The sequence below is a fragment of the Folsomia candida genome, unplaced genomic scaffold (genome assembly GCF_002217175.1).
Source record: "Folsomia candida strain VU population unplaced genomic scaffold, ASM221717v1 Fcan01_Sc001, whole genome shotgun sequence".
Taxonomy (NCBI): Eukaryota; Metazoa; Arthropoda; class Collembola; order Entomobryomorpha; family Isotomidae; genus Folsomia; species Folsomia candida.
The window spans coordinates 5,003,058-5,028,563 of NW_019091193.1; the positions used below are offsets into that span (position 1 = coordinate 5,003,058).

The 25,506-nt window shown below is 35.0% G+C and overlaps 3 protein-coding genes across 3 annotated transcripts; 1 reads left to right on the forward strand and 2 right to left on the reverse strand.

The window, feature by feature from the left end:
* LOC110842026 lies at positions 1-1,933 on the reverse strand. Its single transcript, XM_022087728.2, has 4 exons — positions 1,573-1,933; positions 916-1,071; positions 666-853; positions 1-404 (listed from the first exon to the last, which is right to left on the reverse strand). The coding sequence occupies exons 1-4, from the start codon at positions 1,787-1,789 to the stop codon at positions 174-176; spliced, it is 792 nt and encodes a 263-aa protein (XP_021943420.1). The 5' UTR covers positions 1,790-1,933; the 3' UTR covers positions 1-173.
* Positions 1,934-4,398: 2,465 nt separating this feature from the next.
* Positions 4,399-6,187, reverse strand: LOC110863683. Its single transcript, XM_022113045.2, has 4 exons — positions 5,924-6,187; positions 5,762-5,852; positions 5,362-5,456; positions 4,399-5,285 (listed from the first exon to the last, which is right to left on the reverse strand). Exons 1-4 carry the CDS (start codon positions 5,993-5,995, stop codon positions 5,064-5,066), a joined length of 480 nt encoding a protein of 159 aa, XP_021968737.1. The 5' UTR covers positions 5,996-6,187; the 3' UTR covers positions 4,399-5,063.
* An 18,188-nt stretch (positions 6,188-24,375) lies between these two features.
* On the forward strand, positions 24,376-25,188 carry LOC110855266. Its single transcript, XM_022103718.1, has one exon. It carries the CDS (start codon positions 24,376-24,378, stop codon positions 25,186-25,188), a length of 813 nt encoding a protein of 270 aa, XP_021959410.1.
* The last annotated feature ends 318 nt before the right edge of the window (positions 25,189-25,506 follow it).

Sequence of the window (25,506 nt, forward strand, 5' to 3'; positions counted from 1 at the left end):
TAACTTGCTTCGTGTTAACATTTATTATTTAATTTAATTTGTTTCACAGAAAGTGATGATATTGCTGCCAAACTTTTTCCCGAATTAGTCCAAATAGACATGACGAATTACATATACATATGTACATACGTACATATTTTTAATGTTAGCCGTCCAAAACCATTTCAGATGTCTCAATTAGCTCGGAAATAGGTCACCTTAGTTTTGAAACAAGTCTCCAGGTTGATCCAATTTTCGAATATTTTTGTGCCAATCTTGCCGGTCGAGCACCAACAATCTTCTGGTGGACATTCGGGATAGTCATCGGTCCCGACAGATTGAACTTCTTTGTCCTCAGCTTCATATTCTGGCAGCCAACAATCATGGTCACCAACGGCCGCCCATGTTTCAAAAGTGTAGGACGGCTGAAATATTTTTCATGAGAAATGAGCACCATCATGAATAAATTATAGTGTTTTTTTCTATTGCTACACAAGACTAAAATTTTCTGGTAGGTTATCTGGAACGCTTGCTACGGTTCGTTCAAAAAATTAGAGGCAAAAAATCTGAGATGTTATGTGGCAGAGTTTGCTTACATGGTGCAAAAAATAAGGACACTTAAGGACTTGTCTTTTCAGAAAAACATACTATATATCTCCTGAATATAAATATGTGTATTTCCTTACCGACTCAAAATAATCACCCATGTCCATGAATCCAGTATAATTCACATGATAATATTCTCCTGCAATTAGGGGACCTCCAAATTCGATGGGATCTTTGATCAAATCGAACCAAAGGTTGAGACACATAAACCACGAGCAAACCGTGTAGGAACCTTCCGTTATGAAGCGGGGAAAGGTAGATATTCCTCCTAAGTAAGGAATACAATTTGTTAATATGTCCAATTATTGAGCCCTCAAATAAATAAGTTACCGGCTTTGAATACAATTTGGTAATTGTAGTCTCGTTGATCATAAACTTCATAGCCGCACAAGTCATCAGTGACAGAGCTGCATCCGTTCAATGACATGGACACGATTTCTCCATGGGCACCTTCTTCAGGAAATATTACGCCAGGCGTTTCCGTGGCTAGAATATTGCGAATATAAAGACTTATCAGATTATGGGCTTGGGATGCGAATATTTAAAAAATACCAGTGTATAATTTCCATATTATTAACAATTTTCATTTAAAAAGTAATACTTTTTAGGATTATAACACAGAATTGATTACAGTCTCGATCCTTGACTACCCCTAATACTCAAATTACATATTTTTGACAGGATACAAGGTGTGCTTGCACACTGTTAGATATCTGGTAAAGTCGCGTAGGTATTGCTATCTCGGTATTAAAATTGGTACCGCTTGGTATTAAAATTATATCGGTGCGTAGAAATTTTCTACCGAAATGGTAAAAGTTTACACTACTTTGGTAGAGTCATATCTACATATATATGAATACCGCTTGGTATTATTTTAATACTGGATTTCTAAGAGTGTATAATTTATCTAGTACTAAAAAATATTTGTAAATATTTACATATTTTAAACAAACATTTCGACCAATAATTTATTTTATGCGAACTTACTATTACATGCGTACAGGGCATCTTTGGCTTTCTGGCTGCGTTCAGGAACTTTATAATTGGGCAGATGCTTCACTTCGTAGCTACTTCGTTTCGGCGCTATGCGAATATTCTTCGTTTCTCGGACATGCTTCTCATTCAGAGTTGCTGCTTGAGTTAGGGCAACACTTGCAATGAAAATGCAAACTGAAAATTGCAACAGAAAATTTCTGAGAGACATGATTGCTTTTTTATGTGTTTGGCAAACCCACTGCTTTCACATGTGCTTCTCGCGAGTTTAAGTAGTAAATGATGACCAATTACAGGTTGTGCTTGAACACGGTTATTTTTTCAGCCGTGCCACTCGAGTCCTAAGGTCCATCTGATACTAATTTTAGTGATGAAATTAAGTGGAGATGATTGTAAATACTAGTTTGATGATGGCATTGATTTCTTTATGCAAATGATTGACATTGATATAATACGGACCCACCTTTGAAAATAAATGGGGTGATTGGTTCTGTGCAGATTTGACAGGTTTACTTATTGCGTACTTGTGATGGTAATATTTAACTTGACAAGCATTATTTTGAGTTTGTGTGATGCAATAACTTAAATGGGTTTGATAAGAGGTTACGTTATTTCACGTACTTATTTTTGTATGGGGTTGTATCTATAATCGATAGCAGGTATTCCAATAAAATGTGAGATAATAATAACGATCCCATAATGACATATTCGGTTCATTATACCAAGTCTTTCAATTTCATTTGGGGTGAATGCCTACATCAAATCAGAATTTGGACCCAGAGAAGGCGACCAGTTGATCCATACACACGCAATGCATAAATCCACACAATTCATTAGTCAAACATTTGCAGGCAGCGAAGTAGGCACAGGTCACTAACACTTAAGGTGTGGCGACATTATAGTATCAACTTAACGGTCATTTATTTTAATTCCGATTGCACCATTTCTTTGTAACAACTCGTGATAAGATTTTATATTTTCACAAAAATGCATTCTTTTTGTGGCATTCGTGCATTTTTTGTGAAAGCTTGTGTTAGAATCAACTTGAGGAAAGAAAGGGGATGTAATAGATTGCAATCTGAAAACTTCGACAAGCTGCCAAGTCGAAGAACCATCTTTTATCAGATGAAGAAGTTAGTACACTTCAAAATCCACAAGCTGATAATTTTCAGGTCAAATTCGTGCTGAAAATCTGAGTTGCAATGGTTCAATTAGCCCACAACTGGATCACCAAACGATTTGTATGTTCAAACCTTTATCTCTTGGATCCTTTGTACAAAAACGTGTAAAAAAATAAGTCATCAATTTCCCGGTAACCCAATGTGCTTTGCGATCACTCCAAGCTTGTATTCATTTCCGTAATCGCTCCAGCTTGGAACGCAATTTTGATTTCGAACATTACTCGTTGTCCACCAGTTCAACCAGTCTGGTCACTGACTCGAGTTCGCCTGTAAGAAACCAAAGATTTGGGTCACCCTGACAACTCCAGTCCTCATCCATAGTTGGAATTAAGGTAGGTCATTTTTGAATATTACAAAACTACGAAGACAAATAAAGTTTAATACATTTGGGGCAGCTCGTACAATTTTAACAAGCGGAAGAACAAAGACTTTTCACTAATAAAAATTACCAATCATCCGATGGTGGGTTCGATATTATGCAAATCATGTTTCAGAATGAGCACGTTTACCGGGAAAAATATTGTTGCCAACAACAAATTACATACATACTGATATGTGCCAAAAACAACAACTTGCATATTTATTTTGACGGGTTAGCAAAGTATAATCTTGCATAAAATTCACATATTGAAATTTCATAATTTTATAAACAAGGTCCCTAAAAAGGGGAAATCTTAGTGAGGTAGTGCAATCATAATTAATAAATAAAATTAGATTGCAGAATTTTTGCTTCACCGCTCTTGGTTCCATTTTTAACTTGGAGCATTAATCGTTTAAGTATAACACTTGCCCCCTCAAAACGTCCGATGATTTTGTCTGAATAGAATATCCAAATTAATATATTGAATTGAAATTATAGATTTGCATCTTTTTTAAACAAATAAGTACGTACATAGTTCACAATTGTTCAGCCATTATATTTTGTATATCGCAAGTAATTTAACCCACTTCTCGTTCACTATATAGTAAAAATGCATTCCTACCTCAATTTTTTCAATAAAATTAAGAATTCATTCGTATGCGAAGCAAAATTTATAGTGAGGGTATTCATTATTTCTTCGTATCCTTAGTATTCTTCGTATCGTAAAATACTTACGACGCTTACGAGATTTTGTAAGCGTCGTAAGATTTTCTCATCGAAAATCACGTTACTACGCTTACGATTTTTACTAAACCTGACCCCTTGTTTTTTCTTCGTAAACTATTTTACGATACTACGGATACGAAGAAATAATGAATACCCTCAGTGTATCCTAAAAAAATGGAACCGAGAGCGGTGATGCAAAAATTCTGCAATCTAATGTTATTTATTAATTATGATTGCACTACCTCACTAAGATTTCCCCTTTTTAGGGACCTTGTTTATTTATAACTTTTAATTGTCCATGGGATTACTGCACTGCACTACTCCTTTTCATTAGTTTGATCCGGAATAATTTTATTAAATGCTGGGTATTTAAAACTGAATAAATCCGTTATTTCTTAACCGATTTACATCATTTTGGTCAACATGTCCGGCTAGATTACTAAACACCAAAAGACCTGATCTGAAGGTGCAACACCAACAACAATTTCACGCAGTTTACCAAATGTGTTACAGAAACAACGATTAAATAGTTGTGCTGTTTACAGTTTTGAATATTTAATTTGTTTTCAATTTATTAGTCTTGCGTCGCTGTCAATGACAATGATTTGTAGCACGCACGGAATTTCTGAACTTCAAATTGGATTAACTAAGCCAATTCTTAACGGATTTTGATATATTTATACTTAAAATTTTCGGGATAAGCTGCTCTACAATTCGTGGGTATCAAACTGTTGATAAAGTTTGCTAGTAACTAGCAATAATTACAAATGTGTTTCTAAGGCTACATTTTTGCCCATAATTCAGGTCAAAATCACCTAATCGCTTAGTCGGATCAGATCCCGTTTCTATATTATGTAACAATAATCGGTGCAAAATTTCATCAAAATCGGTTGAGAAATTACTGAGATATCGCAGATGGTCACTTTTTTAGGGTGGGTCAAATGCATACTTAGTAATTTTTTTCGTTGTTAGGTATTTGCCTCACTAAGAAAAAACTTAACAATTGTAATTATTTTATTTGTTGTGGTGTATTTTCATATATTTATACCTATATATTTACATAAATACGTTTTTCTGGTACTTCGTGTCTGTAACAAAATCATTGTGTTGGGTCAAATCTATTTGCCTATGCATGTACGCATTTTACAAAATTAAGCCTATATCTTTAAGGTATTAATATTTGCATGGTGCAGCGTAAATCTCATTGGTGATTATCATCAGGCCGTATTAATCGGAGCATCCCGATCCCCCTTGATTTCCTGAATGAACGCGTATACGCACCACATCATATAAAAATTGTATACAATGTCGACACTGGTTGCCACGAGTTCGACGGTATTCGCCACGCCCTTCGTAACATTTACGACAACTACGATAATTGTGATTGCCGTAATTATGGCGGTGACGATGAGCCAGATCGTACAATTTTTCTTGTCCCTCTGCAATATTTACATAATGTAGGAAATTGTGTCGTAAACGTATCAATATAAAAATATCATCTGAATGTTATATTACCTTCCTCGCTGCAAAATACAGCCTCAAAGCGAGCAGGAGAGATAAAACAGCAAACACAATGTTCACAGATAGTGTCACCACAGTCGCCGTTTCTCCTATTTACATAATTATTATACAAATGAATTGACATAAATTTGAGATAAAGGACATAGTTCAATTAGGAAATGACAACATTGTAAATACGCGGCCTTAATTCTATAAACTTTGAGATTTTTGCAAAATTTTACAAAAATGGGAGTAAAAATTGACTATGAAGTTTTCTGAACAATATGGCATCAAAATTTGTAAAGTGATTTTATGGAAACGTTATAAACTTCATAGTCTACTAAGGATGAGTTTCAAGCGAATTGTCAAAATATGTATGCAAAAATTTGTGTTGCAATGATAATGACATTTTTACCATTATCCGACTTATCTCCCCAACTAATACTGTCATTTGTAGCAGCGATCAGGGCAAAAATCCGGGTTCCTAAATTCATGAGGGCGAGAATCTGCGTAAAATTTGCGTACATATAACACGTAAATTTTCATGGATAAATTTTTAACTTTGTGGTTTGCTTACCGTCTCAATGACCGCTAGGATGATCACGCCCCTTTGAAGGGATCCGCAACAGCAGCACGGATTGCACGACATTTCTGCACAATTAAGTAAAAACGAATATTTTTTAAAAGGTGTGAAACTTGAATTGTGTCACGTCGTAATACTGACAAATAATACTGAGACAGCAAATTGATGAGTTATTTTTGCAGGATATGTTGGTCTACTTATCTGAGATGAGATAGCAGAGCGTGATTGAGTTGTCATGTCCTGGTCATATTTGTTCTGCAGGATGTCAATGTTGGTGCGATGACGAAGGTAAATTATGGTTGGACAAGATTGATATATTCAATTTAATACATTTTAGCAAGTACAGATGACAGATGTATGTATGTAAATACTCGTATGTTTGTGCAGAAAGCGTGCAAATTACATATTTGTCACATGCAAAGGGAAAGTGAAATTTTACAGGATGTACCGTGCAAAGTTATGAGTATATAAAGTGCATTTATGTAACAAAATTTCACATGTATCAATTCAAATTTTACCATCAATATTTGTATATATTTAGGTATGTAAATAGTTCGTTGTTCAAGTTTATTACACTAATTTGCATAACATAGATATATACTTACATAACCATTTGTCCAGCAAATGAAAAAAAAACAATCATGGAGGTTTGAGCAGTTGTCAAAGTTAAGATAAGTTACTTTAGTTCAGATTACATATTAAGTAAAATAAAAACATGACATCAGTTTTCTGACTTTCCATGCATAATTTTAAGAGAAGTATTATTTGTAGCTCACCTCATTTTGCATACATTCATATTTTGATGCATTAGCGAGATACAGAGTTTATTCAACATGGAAAGCCCGCATCGCTGAAAAAGTGAATCGTAAGATTTATGCGAATGAGGTGCCACGCAGCAATAATTCTACTGTACATATTAATGCCTTCCGAAACAATCAAATTCCAACCTTGTTTCAAAACACCCCAAAATTCCTCTAATCCAAACGATGCGAAACAAATGAACACCATGCAGCCAAATATGACAAAAACTGTGGAAAAATTTCCTTCCAATCCAAGCCTCTTAAAACTAGTGACCTCCTCAAGCATCGTAAAATTTCGGGTAAACTGCATCCTATGAAAGTACAATTGTCTTAATGCCAATTCACCTATAAAATTTGAAATCCCACTGTCATACAAGAAACGTAAGACGCCATAAATTTTGTAACTTCCCGCGGGGTCTTCAACTATCAAGGCTCGCGGGGAACTTAATATTTCTTCCTTACTTAGAGTAAAACGCAATTTAGGATAACTCCTCCTCAAGTATTCCACCTCGTGCATAATACTATCAGAATAATCGACCAATCCCGTGGGACCACATTTTGTAATTTCTTTCTCAATTTGGAACGCTTCCGGTTCCAAACTGGTGTCATTACTCCACTTCAAATTATACAGTGCGGATGCAAGTAACGAGGCCAAGGTTATGTCGTGTTCACTCAAAACTTTCTCATCCCTATTTTCCCATCCTTTTCTACAATGTATTAACAAGTCCCGCTGAAAATGGTTCGTCAGCAACATATCGTTTTTTCTATGGTCGCCTGATACCGTGTAAAATGTAAAGTTCTTGAAGGACTCGGGGGAAATATGGGATCTAAAACGTTGGACATAATTCTTATCCATAGTGACGAACCAATCCGCCCAAGTGTCCGGGTTACAGATAAGCCTGGTATAATTTGATAGACCCGCGGCGTTTGAACAATTAAGGGGAAACACGGCATCGGCAAAGTATTCATACCCATGGCGATGTAAGGGGGACGTGACGCCGTTGATGGCTTTTCCCATGTAACAATTTGACAAGATGACTGAAGACATGCCCCAAATGCAGAATATTAACTTCCAAGAGGACATTTTCTTCAAATATTTTGGGATATCGTAACAATCCTCGAGTAGAAACGAGACCAGGATGAAGGGAAAGGGAGGAACGGAGTAATTGTCCTCATTATTCATCATTATTGTCCCGAAATAGAGACCGTACAGCGTCACTGACCCAAACAGAAAGAAACACGCCAACACGGTCCACATCGAAGTTTGGAACGGATCTAAATAAAAACCGTAACTAAGTCGGGGGACAGAATAACAGGAAACGAATTTTTTCCCGGAAAAGGCTTGATGAACAAAATGCGCCAAAAATGAATTAAGACCTCTCACATTCCACAAGAGTATTTTCGTCGATTTTGTCGTAGTTCCCGCCCACCCAAAACTACCAAATTGTGACCAAACTTGGAGAGTTGCGTTGCACCGAGAAGAAGCAATGTTTAGTAAAACTTTTCTCCCAAATCCGTCCATTTGTGCGGAATATCGATGCCTCTCCAAGAGTCCCAAGTACCTTGATATGCTTAATTTTCCAGTTACAAGATCATTTTCATGGTTACGTAACTCTTCAAACTCCACCTTGTTCCCGTGATATTCAAAGTAGACTGATTTAGGGGGAAATTGCGACACCAGTTCTGACACTCGTCTTTGGCACGAGATAGTTTGTAGGGTAACTTCATGAAAATAATTTCCATACGAACAAGACTTGCAGAAGTGGTAGAATTTCTTTTCAGGGATGAAGTAGACGAAAAAGGGGCCAATCAAACCGCCGTCGTGGGTTAGTAGTGACGACGCGATGGTGCTCCAGGTGTAAGTTTGGCTCCTGGCGAGATCTGAGGTGAAGTACAAGAAGTAAAAATTGTGCTGGTGCCGCTGTTTTCCGTCAGTGGTGGGGTACATACAGAAGAATTGATCCTTCCGGAAAGCGCTGTTTCTTTGGATAAGACAACGCCCTGCGAGGGTCACCAGAGACGCGATTCGCTTTGAAGGGAAGGCATGGTTACCATTTCGGACGTTAATTATGGAATAGATGCAGGTCAAACTGGATGCTCGCATTTGTAAGAAATTTAATTCGAATCCGGAGCGATCGAGGAAACCGGGTGAAGTTTGGGATGATAGGCTTAACGGATTATGGATTTTAAGTGGCGTTGTCGGATTTTCAAGCTGATCCGACAGAATGTGAATGTGGCAATGGGTTAAGGAGGGGATTATGTCCCAAATCTGGTAATTTGGAAGGGGTGAAGCTAGACATTGGGAAAAGAGCGACAGGCATAAAATCAGAGTATAAATGATGTCTGTTGCAAACATGTTGATTTTGGTTGGTTTTCTTGGAGCAAGTAGCTTGTATTCACCGTTGGCTTACATATTTATGACTAATGTGAGTTGCCCAAATTTTTGACGGGGAAAAGAATAGCTTGTTTGTTTTCGCTTCCTTGTAATAATGGTTTTTTATGTAATAATTCATAACCAAAAATGTTATATAATCTAAATATTTTCAAGGAGTAACAGTGGTTACATATGCACAATCTACATTTCAAATAGCTAAGAAAACTAAAAAACAAAGAAATTATCTGTACATACATACATATTTATTTACATAAGTAAATGCATTTATATTTCAAATGTGCCCGCTCACTTTGCACAATTTGCTTGCATAACTAACTAACTAAACATATTTCGTACCTATTTACTCTCTTACATAATTTGTCAATTATGGGAAAAAATTACTTTGCATGCAGTTAAACTCCATTGCCCACATGCATTGTTCTTACATTAGGTAGTATCCTACAGAAGTATATGTACGGATATATGTACATATGTACATAAAGATCTATCTACATAGGTATACATATGTACAATGTTTAAGTGGATTTCGAAAAATTTGTTTACCTAATGTCCTTAGGCAATTGTAATTTGTAAGAAATGAAATTCCCTAAAGTGATTATTTATAAATGCACACTGCATTTTATAATATGTAGTGTATGGAATATATCTATTCTATGCATACATAAAAATATATACGATACATATGTACATATTACACATGTATAGGTAAATATGTGCATCTGCTTGTATTCGTATTTACATAAAAACAGCACATTAATTTACATAACCAAGTTTTTTTAGCAATTTTGTCATTGTTTTTAATCTAAGGATAAGTACTTTATCCCTTGACTCATAAGGTTAAACTTTTCGACTTGAGGGTAGTATGGTTTTTCGATATCTGTCATTTACATATAATCGGTAAAAATACAAACTCTGCGACACATGCCTATGTAAACATGTACATATACGCTACATTTCCAACAACAAATCAATCAGCATGTACATATTTACGTACATTAAAAAACGCATATTTTACTCATTCATGTGATTAAAATAGTTTAATGTTCAACAGTTGTTCAAAAATGTCATGACAATTAATAGAAATGGTAAAGGCTGCTATTGCTAAAAATTGTTATAAAATGTTTATTGTTGAAATACTCGATTTAGAATTTGAGCTTGAGTCATATCATATTACTGCATCAGAAAGAAATTACTAATGACACTGTGTAATACGCTATCAGACCGAATAGCTTAATGCGTGTGCCCTTATGAATGAAGAAATACGAGCCCACCCAAATCTTGAGCACTTTGAGACTCCTCAGCTGCCTTTTTCTGTAACTTATATAACCTCCTTGAAATTCTAAATCCTTTTTAAAATCAGTAGATTTTCTCATCACATCAGCCATTAAGGAAAATTCTATCTGAATAAACCCCAAAATTGCTCCAATTATCGTTACGTCAAGAAATACCAGTGCGAATGGTATCTTCCCGGCCATTTTTATCACCATAAATCCCAGCATGGCAGCTAACAAGACGAAAATCAATGCACCTACGGGTATAACGTATCGGATGAATTGGTTGATGACCTGAGTCAGGATCTGAAGTTCCCGATAAATCCTTATGCTGATAACATATTGGGAAATATTTAGAAAATTACCACGTTCCTGGTCAACTGAAACAGATCTATCCAACGTTCTAACAATTGATGCGATTATATTAACACCGCTAATTGCAAAGCCAAAGATAAGTATGCTTATATGCATTAAGGCCGAACAATAGAGCAAAATCCTGAAACATAGCTTCATTCCGCAAGAAATTATACTAACGTTACGAAACCAGAGATAGGTCGGATCCAATTTCGGATTTATAACCATCACAACGAAGCCTACTAATGGTGCCTTAACGATAAAGCTGATAAGTCCGTGGAAGAAAATGCCAGCAAGATTAGAAGATTCGTTCAATTGATCTGAAAAAAAGTATATATTTACATTTTGTAAGGATTACTTTCAAATATCTACAATTCAGACTCTGAATTTCAGAGTCTGAACATTGTTTCATGAATTATGCATATTGGACATACCTTTAATTTTCAACGTATTGCGAATCACGAAGCAAATTTCGTCTGCGTTGGAGTGATACGTGAAACAAATTGTTGTGGAAAGTGAGTAGCAAATGCTTAACATTAAGAGAAGGAGATGAATTGTCCCCGAAATCTCGGGATCTTTTGGTGCGAAAGTATTTGTTGGAAAAGGATGAAATAGAAGCTCATTCCCTCAACTGCACAAATAAAGGAGAGAAAGTACCACGGGATGAGTTTGGATTTTGGCGTGGGCGTGGGTTCCCATGTCGCCCGATTGAAAGATAGTCGTTGGGGGTACAGAAATTCACTTAATATCGAGAAACGTTGCAGCGCTTTTAAAGGAGTGAAGGTCTGAACCCTAATAATTTTGCGGAATAGCATTAACATCCTGTATTACTAAAGATGATTTATGTGTTTAATTGGATTTTATTTTTTCTCAAGCTAAAATATCTATCTATGACGATGTGCGTACCTTGCTTGTAGGTACCATAGAGTTGGACATCTGTATGTATATTGGGAAGAATGAGCCTGACAAACACCACCAAATTATGGACTTGCACCGGAGGAAGTACATATGTATATCTACTTGATATGAACGCAAATATTTATGCAATTATTTATATGGATGCTTGAGACAGCAATTTCCAAAATTGTAACGGTGCATTCGACCTTCGATTCTTTATTACATATATTGATATTTAAAAGTACAGTATTTAAGGCCTGGTTTTCCCCCCAAAAAAAGATTTTCTTATTAATTGTACGACCAGCTCTTCAGACTACGATGGAGCAGGTATAATACATTCATAGATACATATGTAGCAATTAATGTGATAATATGTATGCTCAACGGAACTCAATACTTTTGCCCAACCCAATAAAGCGTTCAACAAAAAAAAATAGTTTGCGTAGAAAGCCGCATAGCTATTTCAAAACGTTCTTTACCATCTTCGACAAACCAATTTGCAGTGTATAATTTAGTGCAATTAAGCTGCCGATGTCGCAATACTGAAATTCAATGCTATTTATTTAGGTTAGTAATCATAGTCAAACCTCAAATTTGGTGTCCATGAAGGCGAAATTGAACGATCAAGGTGATCACTAGGAAGCACAATTTAGCAAACTTTTATTAAAGGACAAATTATTATACAATGCATTTAATTAAATTTCAAAGTAAAAAATTTACACGCAGTAAATTTTCCACATCCAGTGGTGTTCGGTCGTTTTGCACAATTTTGCTTGCATATGCAACTACTAACAAACAAACATAAGTCGGTATGAATATTGTTATAGGGATGTTAATAAATCATGTAACGTGAGAGGGGGAATCTAAGGATCTAATGATCGTGCGACTGTGACACATTTTAGACGGGGGTGAGGTCCAGAAAATCCCGATTTTTGTGCTACATATTTAATTTATGAACCCCCCTTACACCATTTGCAAATTGTATGCAGTGAAATTTGAGTGAATGCATATTACAATTAAACTTTATTACACATACACATGTATTCATGTACAGTACGCCGCGTAGTTAGTTAGATGGAAACTTATACAAAATCGATATTTCTATCTTGACAACGATGTGGGAGAATGTCTGCACAACTATAATTACCCATTTATCTCAATCAACTAAATGAACATTTTAGCAGCTTAATTTAGTTCGATGATACGCAGCAAGGACTCTTGTACATGTCACAGCGTCAAACTGATTTCTATTAACACTTGAATAAAGGTTGAAATCAAATCAAATTATTTAAACCATAGTGGGCAGCGTATTTAAATATATTGCAAAATAGTAAAGTTAAGCTTACTGTTACATATTAACCTTGATATCCGAACGGTGGAACAGTGGGAGTTTCTAATCCTAAGACGTGCAATACTCTGTTTGTTTCATTGCATCTAAATACATATTTATGTATGTATTTAAACATTAACACTTTAGAACCAGCAGATTGGATAAATTAATTCACTAAATATTAGTTTGGTAACAAGACGTAAATTGTACTAGTCAATAAGAAGTACTTATACATCTCAAATACAGACTGAAATATTTCAAATTGAAAGCATAGATAAATTTGAGCTTCATCAAACGATCTTTTGGCCAATTTTTATTTTTACATAAAGCAAGTCATATTTTTTGTGTTTACGTAGCACTAACTCCAATTCACAAAAACCATAACTACTTGCTAGCATGTACATTACATACAAGCATACCTACATGTGTATATAAGTAGATGAATTTAAACTGAAATTACTAATGACACTGTGTAATACGCTATCAGACCAAATAGCTTAATTCGTGTGCCCTTATGAACGAAGAAATACGGGCCCACCCAAATCTTAAGGAGTTTGAGACTCCTCAGCTGCCTTTTCCTGTAACTTACATAACCCCCTTGTAATTCTAAATCCCTTTTAAAATCCTCAGATTTTCCCACTACATCAGCCATTAAAGAAAATCCTATCTGAATAAACCCCAAAATTGCTCCGATTATCGTTATGTCAATAAATACCAGTGCGTATGGTATCTTCTCAGCCATTTTTACCACCATAAATCCCAGCATAGTAGATAATAAGAGTAAAATTAAGGCACCTACGGGTAAGACGTACCGGATGAATTGGTTCACGCCCTGAGTGATGATCTGAAGTTGACGATAGGTCCTTATCCTGGTAATATATTGGGAAACATTGAGAAAATTACTACCCTCATGTTTAATTAAAATTGATCTGTCTAAAGCTCTTAGGATCGATAGGATTATATTAACATTGATAATTGTGAAGCCAAAGATAAGTACGCTCGAATGCAGTAATGTCGAGCAGTGGGGTAAAATCCTTAAAAATAGCTTCATTCCGCAGGAAATTATACTAACGTCACGAAACCAGAGATAGGTCGGATCCAATTTTGGAGTTCTAATCGTCACCACAAAGCCTCCTAATGGAACCATAACAATAAAACTGATAATTCCGTGGAAGAAGAAGCCAGTGAGATTAGACGATTGGTTTTCTGAAAATATGTACATAAATCTATAGATTATTTTCAACCATTTAAAATTCAGAATGAAAATTATTGCATGAATTTTGCATATTGGGTTACCTTTAATTTGCAAGGTATTGCGAATCACGAAGCAAATTTCGTCTACATTGGAGTGATATGTGAAAAAAATTGTTGTGGAAAATGAGTAACAAATGCATGAGATTAAGAGAATAAGATGAAGTGTCCCAGAAACTTCGGGATCTTTTTGATGCGCAAGTATTTGTTTGAAAAGGATGAAATAAAAACTCGTCTCCTCAATTGCACAAAGAATGGAGAGAAAGTACCACGGGATGAGTTTGGATTTAGCCGTGGGCGTGGGTTGCCATGTTACCCGGTCGAACGATAGTCGTTGAGGGTACAGAAATTCACTTAATCTCGTGAAGCGTTGCAGCGCTTTTAATGGAGTTAAGGTCTGAACCAATGTAATTAGTCGGAGTCGCTTTGACATCCTGTGCATAAATATTTTATTAAAATTAATGATTTATTTAATTGGGTTTCATCTCAAGTTGAAATATTTACGACAGTGTGCACAAATCTACAGGATGGGAGACATGTGTGAAAATTTGCATGTACGAATGAACCTTACAAACACCACCAAATTCTGAATTTTCGCCGGTGAACTATATTTTAGTCGAGTGTAAATATAACATAATTATGTTTATTTTCAGAGGATATTCGACATTCGTATACGTATTTATTTAAATATACAGTATGACAGACGTGTCTATGTTACCGCAAAAAGCGGTATATCTTATTACTTGGATTTGGACAATTTTTCAGGTTACAGTTAGAGCAGTTATTATAATGAATTTGTGGGATAATATGTATGTATAGTTTATGGAGTTTAATACTTTTGGCGAATAAATAAAAATATATTGTCTGCGCTTAAACTCATAAGCCTTTGTGACGACGTTCGCTACCCAATTTTGCAGTGGATTAAATTTAGTCCAATTATGTAAACTTTCAATCTCATTATACTGGATTGCATTTCTATTTACATATTGAGGTTAGTAATCAAATTTCAACGTTCAATTTAGCGTCCAAATTGAAGGATCAAGGTGATCACTAGGAAGGACAATTTTGCCAACTTTTATTAAAGGGCAAATTATTAGACAATATATTTAATTAAATTTAGAAACAAAAAGTTTACACGCAGTAAATTTTCCGCATCCAGTGGCGTTCGGTCGTTTTACACAATTTTGCTTGAATATGTAACTACTAACAATAAAACATACGAGGGATTCTGAGGGAAATGTGCCACGAAACGTGTTTCCATTTTCGAGAGAAAAGAGAAAAACTCGGGTTCTTGTGGGTATCCACCACCACTTCGCGTCAGGGTCGTAGCAGAATCCTGTCTCACTTTGCTTCTCTATAGTTTAGTGGCTATGGTTTGTTACGGCTTTTGCCGTATAAGCCCCTCCCTCAGAAACTTTGACCCCAAAAATCTCATGGTTCCCACACTTTTACTTCGGACAACAAAAGCTGAAAATATAGGTCTTCACAAGAAGAAAAATCTGGCATTCGGTTGTCAGAAGTAAAAGTGTGGGAACCATAAGATTTTTAACGATTTATGTGTATGTTAAAAAACCGCCAACTTTCAAATTTTGAAACTTTTCATGCATCAAAATGTACGTATTTATGGTGGGATTCAAATGTCAAATGCAAGTTGTGGTCTAATTCTTGTTTTGCCGAGTATGCATAAACTTTCTCATTTTTCCAATTTTTGAATGGGGTGTGGTTACATATAATTCAAAAATATCTATGCTGCATTGACTGCAGCACCCGGAATTTTACTTGAAATTTTTTATATTTAATTCGGTGAAATCGATGCAACGTGGAGCGGAATCCCTCATACGTCGTTATGAATACTTCGTTAGTGGACGTTCATAAATTATGCAACGCAAGAGGGGGAGTCTAACGCTCTAATGATCGTGCCTATGCCACACATTTTAAAGGTCCAGAAAATCCCGATGTTTGTGCTATATAATTTGTGAATGTCGCCATTTGTACACCATTTGACAGTTATAAATATGTGGAAACATTGACTTTGCATAAATCTAATCTCGATAAATTTCTATACCAGTAACCATGGGGAAACATGTATTAGGAGCAGCTTTATGTGTCAAATTAAACCTTGTTAATTGTGGTATTCATTAGAGTATAAACTGTATTCACAGCGTATGCATACTGCAATTGAACTTTATTACACACACACATTCACTTGTACGAATCTGGTAGATGTTCCAGTACGCCTAGATAGAAAATTGTAAAATTGATATTTCTATTCTGACAAAGATGCGGCAGAATGTACAACTAATTACCTATCTCAATCTACTAAATATAAATTTAAGCACTTTAACTTAATTCGATGTGATGCACAGCCTTATCGAGTGCATGCCACAACGTGACCATAGTACGCACGCAGTGTATTTAAATATATTGGAAAATGGGAAAGTTAAGGCTACTTTTACATATTAATTTTGATACCCAAAATTAGGGAAAATGAGAGTTTTTAAGACGTGCAATTGTTGCACATGTTTATATACGTATGTATTTAAAAATAAACACGTTAGGACTAGCAAACCGGATAACTTAACTTAATTCGAAACATAGTTTGTCAACAAGACGTAAATTGTACTGGTAATAAATAACAAGTATATAGTTAAATATATTGCAAACTAAAATATTTCAAATTGAAAGTATACTTTCAATTTTATATATAATATTAATCTTCATCACATGATCTTGTGGCCACCTTTTTTAATTTTTAAAACAAGTCACTTTTTTTCATGCTTACTTATGTAGTACGTATCGGTAGATGTACCTCCAACTCATAAAAAACATATTTACAAAAATGAATTTTGATCACTTCAGGAAACTAATTCTGAGCAAAAATGGTGTTTAATTTTTGAAGTTTTGAAAAATCCAGATTTTGCCTGAAATTCTTTATGACAATTCCGCCACGGGCGACATCATGCCCATTCAGGAAAACGGAAAAAGGGTCCCTTAATTTCTGAGGGTGAACAATTTAAAATTAGTCCGGTCAAAACCGCGATAACAACCTCACCCTTCCTCATACTCTAGAAACATACATTTGTATATATGTATGTATGTATGTATGTACGTATGTAGATGAATTTAAACTGAAATTACTAATGACATTGTGTGATACGCTATCAGACCAAATAGCTCAATGCGTGTACCCTTATGAATGAAAAAATACGAGCCCACCCAAATCTTGAGCACTTTGAGACTCCTCAGCTGCCTTTTCCTGTAACTTATGTAACCCCCTTGAAATTCTAAATCTCTTTTAAAATCAGCGGATTTTCTCATCACATCAGCCATTGAGGAAAATCCTATCTGAACAAACCCTAAAATTGCTCCGATTACCGTCACGGCAAGAAATACCAGTGCGAATGGTATCTTCCAGGCCATTTTTATCACCATAAATCCCAACATAGCAGCTGATAAAACTAAAATTAGTGCACCCACCAGTAATATGTGACGCACAAGTTGGTTGATGACCTGGGTGATGATCTGAAGTTGACGATAAGTCCTTGTCCTGGTAATATATTTGGAAACATTGAGAAAGCTTCTGCATTCATAGTTGCTTGAAATTGGTCTTTCTAAACTTCTTAGGATGGGTACGATTATATTAACACCGATAATTGCTAAGCCAAAAATAAGCACGCTCACATGCAGTAAGGTCGAGCAGTAGAGACAAAGCCTGAAAAATAGCTTCATTTCACAAGATATAATAGTAACGTTGCGAAACCAGAGGTAGGTTGGATCCACTTTTGGACGTAGAATCATCACCACAAAGCCTCCTAATGGAACCATAACAATAAAACTAATAATTCCGTGAAAGAAAAGGCCAGGAAGAGTAGACGATTCGTTTAATTGATCTGAAAAAGTGCACAACATTTCTATAGATAACTTTCAACCATTTAAAATTCAGAATGAAAATTGTTTCATGAATTATGTATATTCGGTAAATATACATACCCTTAAATTTCAACGTATTGCGAATCACGAAGCAAATTTCGTCTACATTGGTGTGATATTCGAAAAAAATTGTTGTGGAAAATGAGTAACCAATGCTTAAGATTAAGAGAAGGATGTGAATTGTCCCAGAAATCTCGGGATCCTTTTGGTGCGAAAGTATTTGTTGGAAAAGGATGAAATAGAAGCTCATTCCTTCAAGGACACAAAGGAAGGAGAGAAAATACCACGGGATGAGTTTAGATTTTGGGGTGGGCGTGGGTTGCCATGTCGTCCGGTCGAAGGATAGTGGCTGAGGGTATAGAAGTTCACTTAATCTCGAGAAACGTTGCAGCGCTTTTAATGGAGTTAAGGTCTGAACCCAAGTTATCAGTCGGAGTTGCATTAGCATGTTGTACATAGTTGATTAAAACTAATGATTTATTTAATCGAGCTTGATTTCAAGTTGAAATATTTACGACGGTGTGCACTAATCTACTACATGCGTGAAAATTTGCATGTAAGAATAAACATGTCTTACGAACACCACCAAATTCTGGACTTGCACGGATGAAATACATACAAATATGTATGCACATTTACATGAAACGAGTGCATATATGTAATTATATGTATAGGCCCGTGAGAGATAGCAATTTCCAAAATATGACAATTTTCTGCATTCGACCTATGGATATTTAAATGTACAGTATTTAAGGCGTGTCTATGTATTCCCAAAAAATGTTGTCTTTTTAATTGTGCGTAGTTGGGCACGTCTTTTTCTGTCTTTAGTGGGATATTTAAGTATTATAGCAATTTATCTGTGTGGTAATATGTATGGTCAATGGAATTAATACGTTTGGCCGACCCAAAAAAATGTGTTCAACTCAATACATAAATAAAAAGTATTTAGTCTACGTTGATAATCGCAAAGCTGGTTGACCACGTTCTCCATCATCTTTAGCAAGCCAATTTTGCAGCGGATAATTTAGTGCAATTAAGCTCGCAATACTGAATTGCATTTCTATTTATTTGGGTTAATAAATATATTGCAAAGTTAAATTTGGTGTCCATGAAAGCGAAATTGGACGATCAACCTGAAAACTACAGAAAGCACAATTTAACCAATTTTTATTAAAGAGCAAATGATTAGACTATACATACGTTTAATTAAATTTATTAGTACACAATTTATGCATAATAAGTGTTAAGTGTTCCTCATCCCAGCGGTGTTTGATCACTTTGCACAATTTTGCTTGCATATGACACTATAAATATAAATCGTTATGAATACTGCATTACACAATATAATTGACTTTGCATAGGTTTACTTTGCTTAATTGCTATACCAATATGTAAATGCACTTGTACTGTACGTATTAAATAGGAACAGCTTTATGTACCAAATTATCTATTTATTGGCGTATAAATTGTACTGGTAGGTGTGCGTATTACAATTAAACTTTATTACGCACATACATATATTGCCTTGTAGCCAGTACTTCCCGTAGTTGGATAAAAACTTTTAAAATCGACATTATTATTTTGGCACACATGTGGCAGAATGCTGTAACTAATTGCCTATCTCAATCTTACAGTGTTAAGATATAAATCATTACAATTATTTCCAACATTGAACACAGGTTGCAATAAGTCAATATGTGATAACTAAAAATAGATAGAATCTAAATAAGTTAAGTTTGATAAAGTATGATCATTTCATTTATGGTTAAGAGTAAAAGTTTGCTTAGAGTGAATATTTTTGGAATACAAATTCGTTATTTCTTTTTTGTCAAATTAATAGGGGTTTGTCAAATTTTCCAGAGAACTTAATTTCTTTGACATTTGTAGGCAAATTATTCCAATCCGCTTTTTGCGCTTAAGTTGGACTATCTCCAATTCACAAAAAAACATACCTACAATAGGGACGTAAACCACATTCAACCCAGATTATTTTTTCACCATGTTAGTTTGAAAGAACAACTCTTTAGAAACAAGATTTATTGTCGCACGAAGATGTCTTGCGAAGATGCAAAAAATTCAGCAAGTTTTGGTGCCAAAAGCTACGCAGATGCACCCTTTAAATTCTTTATTGCCATTTTGACAAGCATGTACATGTAGTGGAATTTGGAACTTGCGGCAGCAGTTGCAAGAGAAACTGGTGGAGTCCAAAACTTGCTGAATATTTCGCATCTTCTCAAGTGCCGCTCTAAATCTTGTTTCTAAATAATTGGTCATAATCTACATAATTTGGTCAAAAAATAATCTGGGTTGAACATGGTTTACGTCCCCACTATTAGTACCCGAGTAGCGTACACGTTTAACTATATGCACAGAATTTTAAACAGAAATTACTAATGACATTGTGTAATATGCTATCAAACCGTACAAAGTAATGCGTGTGCCCTTATGAATAAAGAAATATGAGCCCACCCAAATCTTGAGGAGTTTTAAACTTCTCAGCTGTCTTTTTCTGTAGCTTATGTAACCCCCTTGAAATTCTAAATCCTTTTTAAACTCAGCGGATTTTCTCATCACATCAGCCGTTAAGGAAAATCCTACCTGAATAAACCCCAAAATTGCTCCGATTATCGTTATGTCAATAAATACCAGTGCGTATGGTATCTTCTCAGCCATTTTTACTACCATAAATCCCATCATAGTAGCTAACAAAACTAAAATTGATGCGCCTATGGGCAATACGTACCGGATGAATTGGTTCATGCCCTGAGTAACGATCTGAAGCTGACGATAAGTCCTTATCCTGGTAAGATATTGGGAAATATTGAGAAAACTTCTACTTTCTTCCTTACTTGAAATTGGTCTGTCTAAACTTCTTACGATTGATACGATTATATTAACACCGGTAATTGCAAAGCCAGAGATACCTACGCTCATATGCATTAAGGTCGAGCAGTAGAGACAAAGCCTGAAAAATAGCTTCATTCTACAAGAAATTATAGTAACGTTGCGAAACCAGAGATAGGTTGGATCTAATTTTGGACTTCGAATCATCACCACAAAGCCTCCTAATGGTACCATAACAATAAAGCTCATGAATCCGTGAAAGAAAAAGCCAGGAAGAGTAGACGATTCGTTCAATTGATCTGAAAAAATGGTAAAAAAGTTATTGATTACTTTTAACTATCTGAAATTCAGAATAGTAACTTTGTCACGAATGCTATTTCCCAAATGGGGGTAATCATTACGAGTTCGCATTGTTAGCAACAAATTTTTTGTTTGAAAATTCATGGGCGAACTTGCAAATCTCCATATTAGTTTAGTTTGCAAAATTTTTGTTCGAAGTTTTATGTCTTGATATTCGTATGCGGACTCGTAATGAATACCCAATGTTACAAACCTTTGATTTTCAACGTATTGCGAATCACGAAGCAAATTTCGTCTGGATTGGAGTGATACGTGAAACAAATTGTGGAGGAAAATGAGTAACAAATGCTTAGCATTAAGAGAAGGATGTGAATTGTCCCAGAAATCTCGGGATCTTTTTGGTGCGAAAGTATTTGCTGGAAAAGGATGAAATAGAAGCTCGTTCCCTCAACTGCACAAAGGAAGGAGAGAAAGTACCACGGGATGAGTTTTGATGTAGCTGTGGGCGTGGGTTGCCATGTCACCCGGTTGAAGGATAGTCGCTGAGGGTACAGAAATTCACTTAATATCGAGAAACGCTGCAACGCTTTTAATGGAGTGAAGGTCTGATCCCAAATAATTTTTTGGACTCGTATTAACATCCTGGATATTCTATTAAAAGTGATAATTAATTAAATTGAATTTGATCTAAAATTGAAACACTATCTCATTGTATGTGTCTATTCTAAATATGATGGTGGGTCCAAATCTATGGGACACATGTGGGTATGTAGGTAGGGTTGGAAATTTGCATGTAAGAATGAGCTTTACAACAATACCACTAAATTTTGAATTTTCACAGGTAGAAATGTATTTGAAAGAGTGATATGTATAATTATATAGGCGGTTGAGACAGCAATTTCCAAAATGTCAATTTTCATAGTACATTCGACATATACATACATACATAACTACATATTTAAACAAACATGTATGTAAAGCTTGTCTACGTATGTTTTCGAAAAAATGAGGAATAGCTTATTATTTAATTGTAGGTGGGAACTTTTCGGCCAACAGTTGGGCAGTTATATAGCAATTTAACTGTGTGATAACATGTCAATGAAACTTAATAGTTCAGATTCAAACCCAAAAAAGCGTTCAACTCAAATACATATAAATAGCCAGCGTTTAAAGTCGCATAGCTGGTTCAAAACATTCTCTGCCATCATCAATTTTGCAGTGGGAAATTTAGTGCTATTATATAAACTTCCAAACTAGTAATACTGAATTGCAGTACTATTTCCTTAGGTTAGTAATCATGTTCCAACGTTATAAATATTCGGCGATCATGAATGTGAAATTGAACCACCAAACTGCTAACTAGGAAACATAATTTAGCCAATTTTCATTGGAAAGCAAATTATTAGACAATGTGTGAATTAAATTTATTAGAAAGACATTTACATGTAATACATCTTCCGCTTAACAGTAAGTTGGGTTATTACATTTTGTGAAAAGTAAGTATATTTAATACATATATGTGTAAATTTCATTGTTATTTAAATAAATAATTTCCCTTGCACCTTCATTGGCGAAACAGTATGTACACAAGTAAATGCATTTTGAGTATGTGTGTACATTTTCGTATGAGTATATTTAAAAATTCTTAAAAATTCACGGCTACATTATTCGACAAATTTCAACGAAAAATCTTGAAACAAACAATCCGAAACAATTATAAATACTTCCATCAGCAGACACGGAAATTAAACTCCATGAAAGCCAGCCTCAAGAATGATTTCCCTTTATCATGGCCCGACATTCAAATACTGATCAAAACTAAAGAAGAAAATTTTGAAAATATAATTAAACAACGACAAATTGATAAATTTAATCGATTGTTGGAGAGTCAAACAAACACCTATAAGGATAAACTTATACACAAAATTCGGAAGAATTCATATGCAAAAATCAAAAATCTTACCAACAAAATTCTGACTGCAGACGAAGAATGTTTACTAAAACTTGGAATGAATTTCTCTCTCCCCCCAAGAAACATCGAACAACAAGTCATCGAAACAATGATTGCAGTGGAAAATGTTTTGTTGGATGAGGAAATCCCAGAAAAAACTAAAAATCACATAAGATATGAAGCTACCAAAATCATCAATAGTGAAAAAAGAAAGACAATTAAGGTGGACTATAAAATGAACCAATGGATAAAAAACACAATGCACAAACTAAAAAGTGACCAAAGCATAATCATTACAAAATCGGATAAAGGCAACACCACTGTCATCATGGACAAGAATGAATACGAGGAAAAAGTATCAGAGTTACTCCAGTCTGGTCCTTACCAAAGAATCCAATCCGTTCCAGTTGATACATTGCAGGAAGAATATAAAACAATCCTCAAGAAATTATTAATAGAAGAAAAAATTTCAAAATCCCAATTCCACAAATTATCCCCAAAATCAACATCAATTCCTATACTTTATGGCAGCCCGAAAATCCACAAACCAGATGTACCTCTCCGTCCAATCATTGACTATAGAAATACTCTTTTTTACAACCTAGCGATGTTTCTAAAAGAACCATTACAAATTTTAGCCGAGGACAACAAATATTCACTAAAAAATTCGTATCAATTTGTAGAAGATTTAAAAGAGTGCAAAATCAAAAGAGGCGAGGTCATGATATCTTTTGATGTTGTATCAATGTTCACAAAAGTACCAATCAAAGAAACCCTAGAATATATTGAACACAAACTACGAAGCACAGATAAATGGAGGACGATAACCAATCTTACCGTAGAAGATATGATGATGTTACTGAAAATGTGCATAGAAAATACTTTCTTTTCATGGAGACAAATGTTATACAAACAAATTGAAGGCTCGCCCATGGGATCACCCATCTCCCCCATTTTTGCGGAATTATTTATGCAATTTTTGGAGGAAACAGTAGTAAAAAATAACCGAAATATAAAATTCTGGAGGCATTTTGTAGATGATACATTCTCAATAATACAAGAAAGAAAACTGAAGAAAATTTTTCAAAGCCTAAATGATTTCAATAAGAATATCAAATTCACAATGGAAAAAGAAATAGACAACCAAATTCCTTTCTTGGATATAATGGTATATAAAAAAGAACACGGTGAACCCGGACACAAAATATATCGCAAGCCCACTCACACAAACCAATATCTTCATTTTGATTCGTACCACCACCCAAGCCAAAAAATTGCTGTGATTGACACTTTGGTTACAAGAGCCATGAGATTATGCGATGAAGACCACAGGGATGAAGAAATGAAATTTGTAACTCACATTCTTCAAGAAAATCATTATCCCCTAGCAAAAATCAAACAAAGAATTGAACATTTAAAGCAAAAGACACAAAACAATCCAGAAGAAAGAAGATGGATCGCCCTCCCATATACTGGAAGCATGGCAAAAAGATTTTCAAAACTATTAGGAAACAACTTAGAAATCAATATCGGGTATTTTACTGGAACAAAATTATCTACACAACTTTACAATTTCAAAGACAAGAAAGAAAAGCCAAACAGTGGAATTTATAAGATAAAATGTAAAGCTTGTCCCCTCACATATATTGGAGAATCAGAACGAAACATTGAAAGAAGATTAGAAGAACATGAAGCCCATGTTCGTCATGGAAGAGTAAATTTGTCAGCCGTCGCCCTACATATGGCAGAAAACCCGGGTCATGAGATTGATAAGGCCTCATTCAAATTGATTGAACGAGAAACCCGTTTTTATCATCGAAAAATTAAAGAAGCATTGCATATGAAGAAAAATCCATCTAGCATGAACATCAAGGATGGGAGGAAAATAAACCCCATTTGGTTACCAACTATTCTTCCTCTAATAAAAAATCCATAAAATTTCCTAGGGAAACTATTGTAATTTAGTCAAAAGTTTTTGAAGTAGTGTTCTGTCAGAAAACAATACATATTTGTGACCCTGATGAAGACAACATTCGTTGTAGAAAGCTTGGTCGAGTATCAATAAAACTGTATAGTTTTTAGAAATCAAGTCCTCAAAACCGTTTAAAAACTCATTTTAAACTTCAACATGAAAGGATGGAAAGATGTCAAAATAGATAAAAATTCTTAAATAAATTAGTCACAACCTCTGAGTTTTTAATCTTTTCTTGCTGAATAATAACGTTAAAATGTTGGCGGTGAGTTAGGGAGGAGA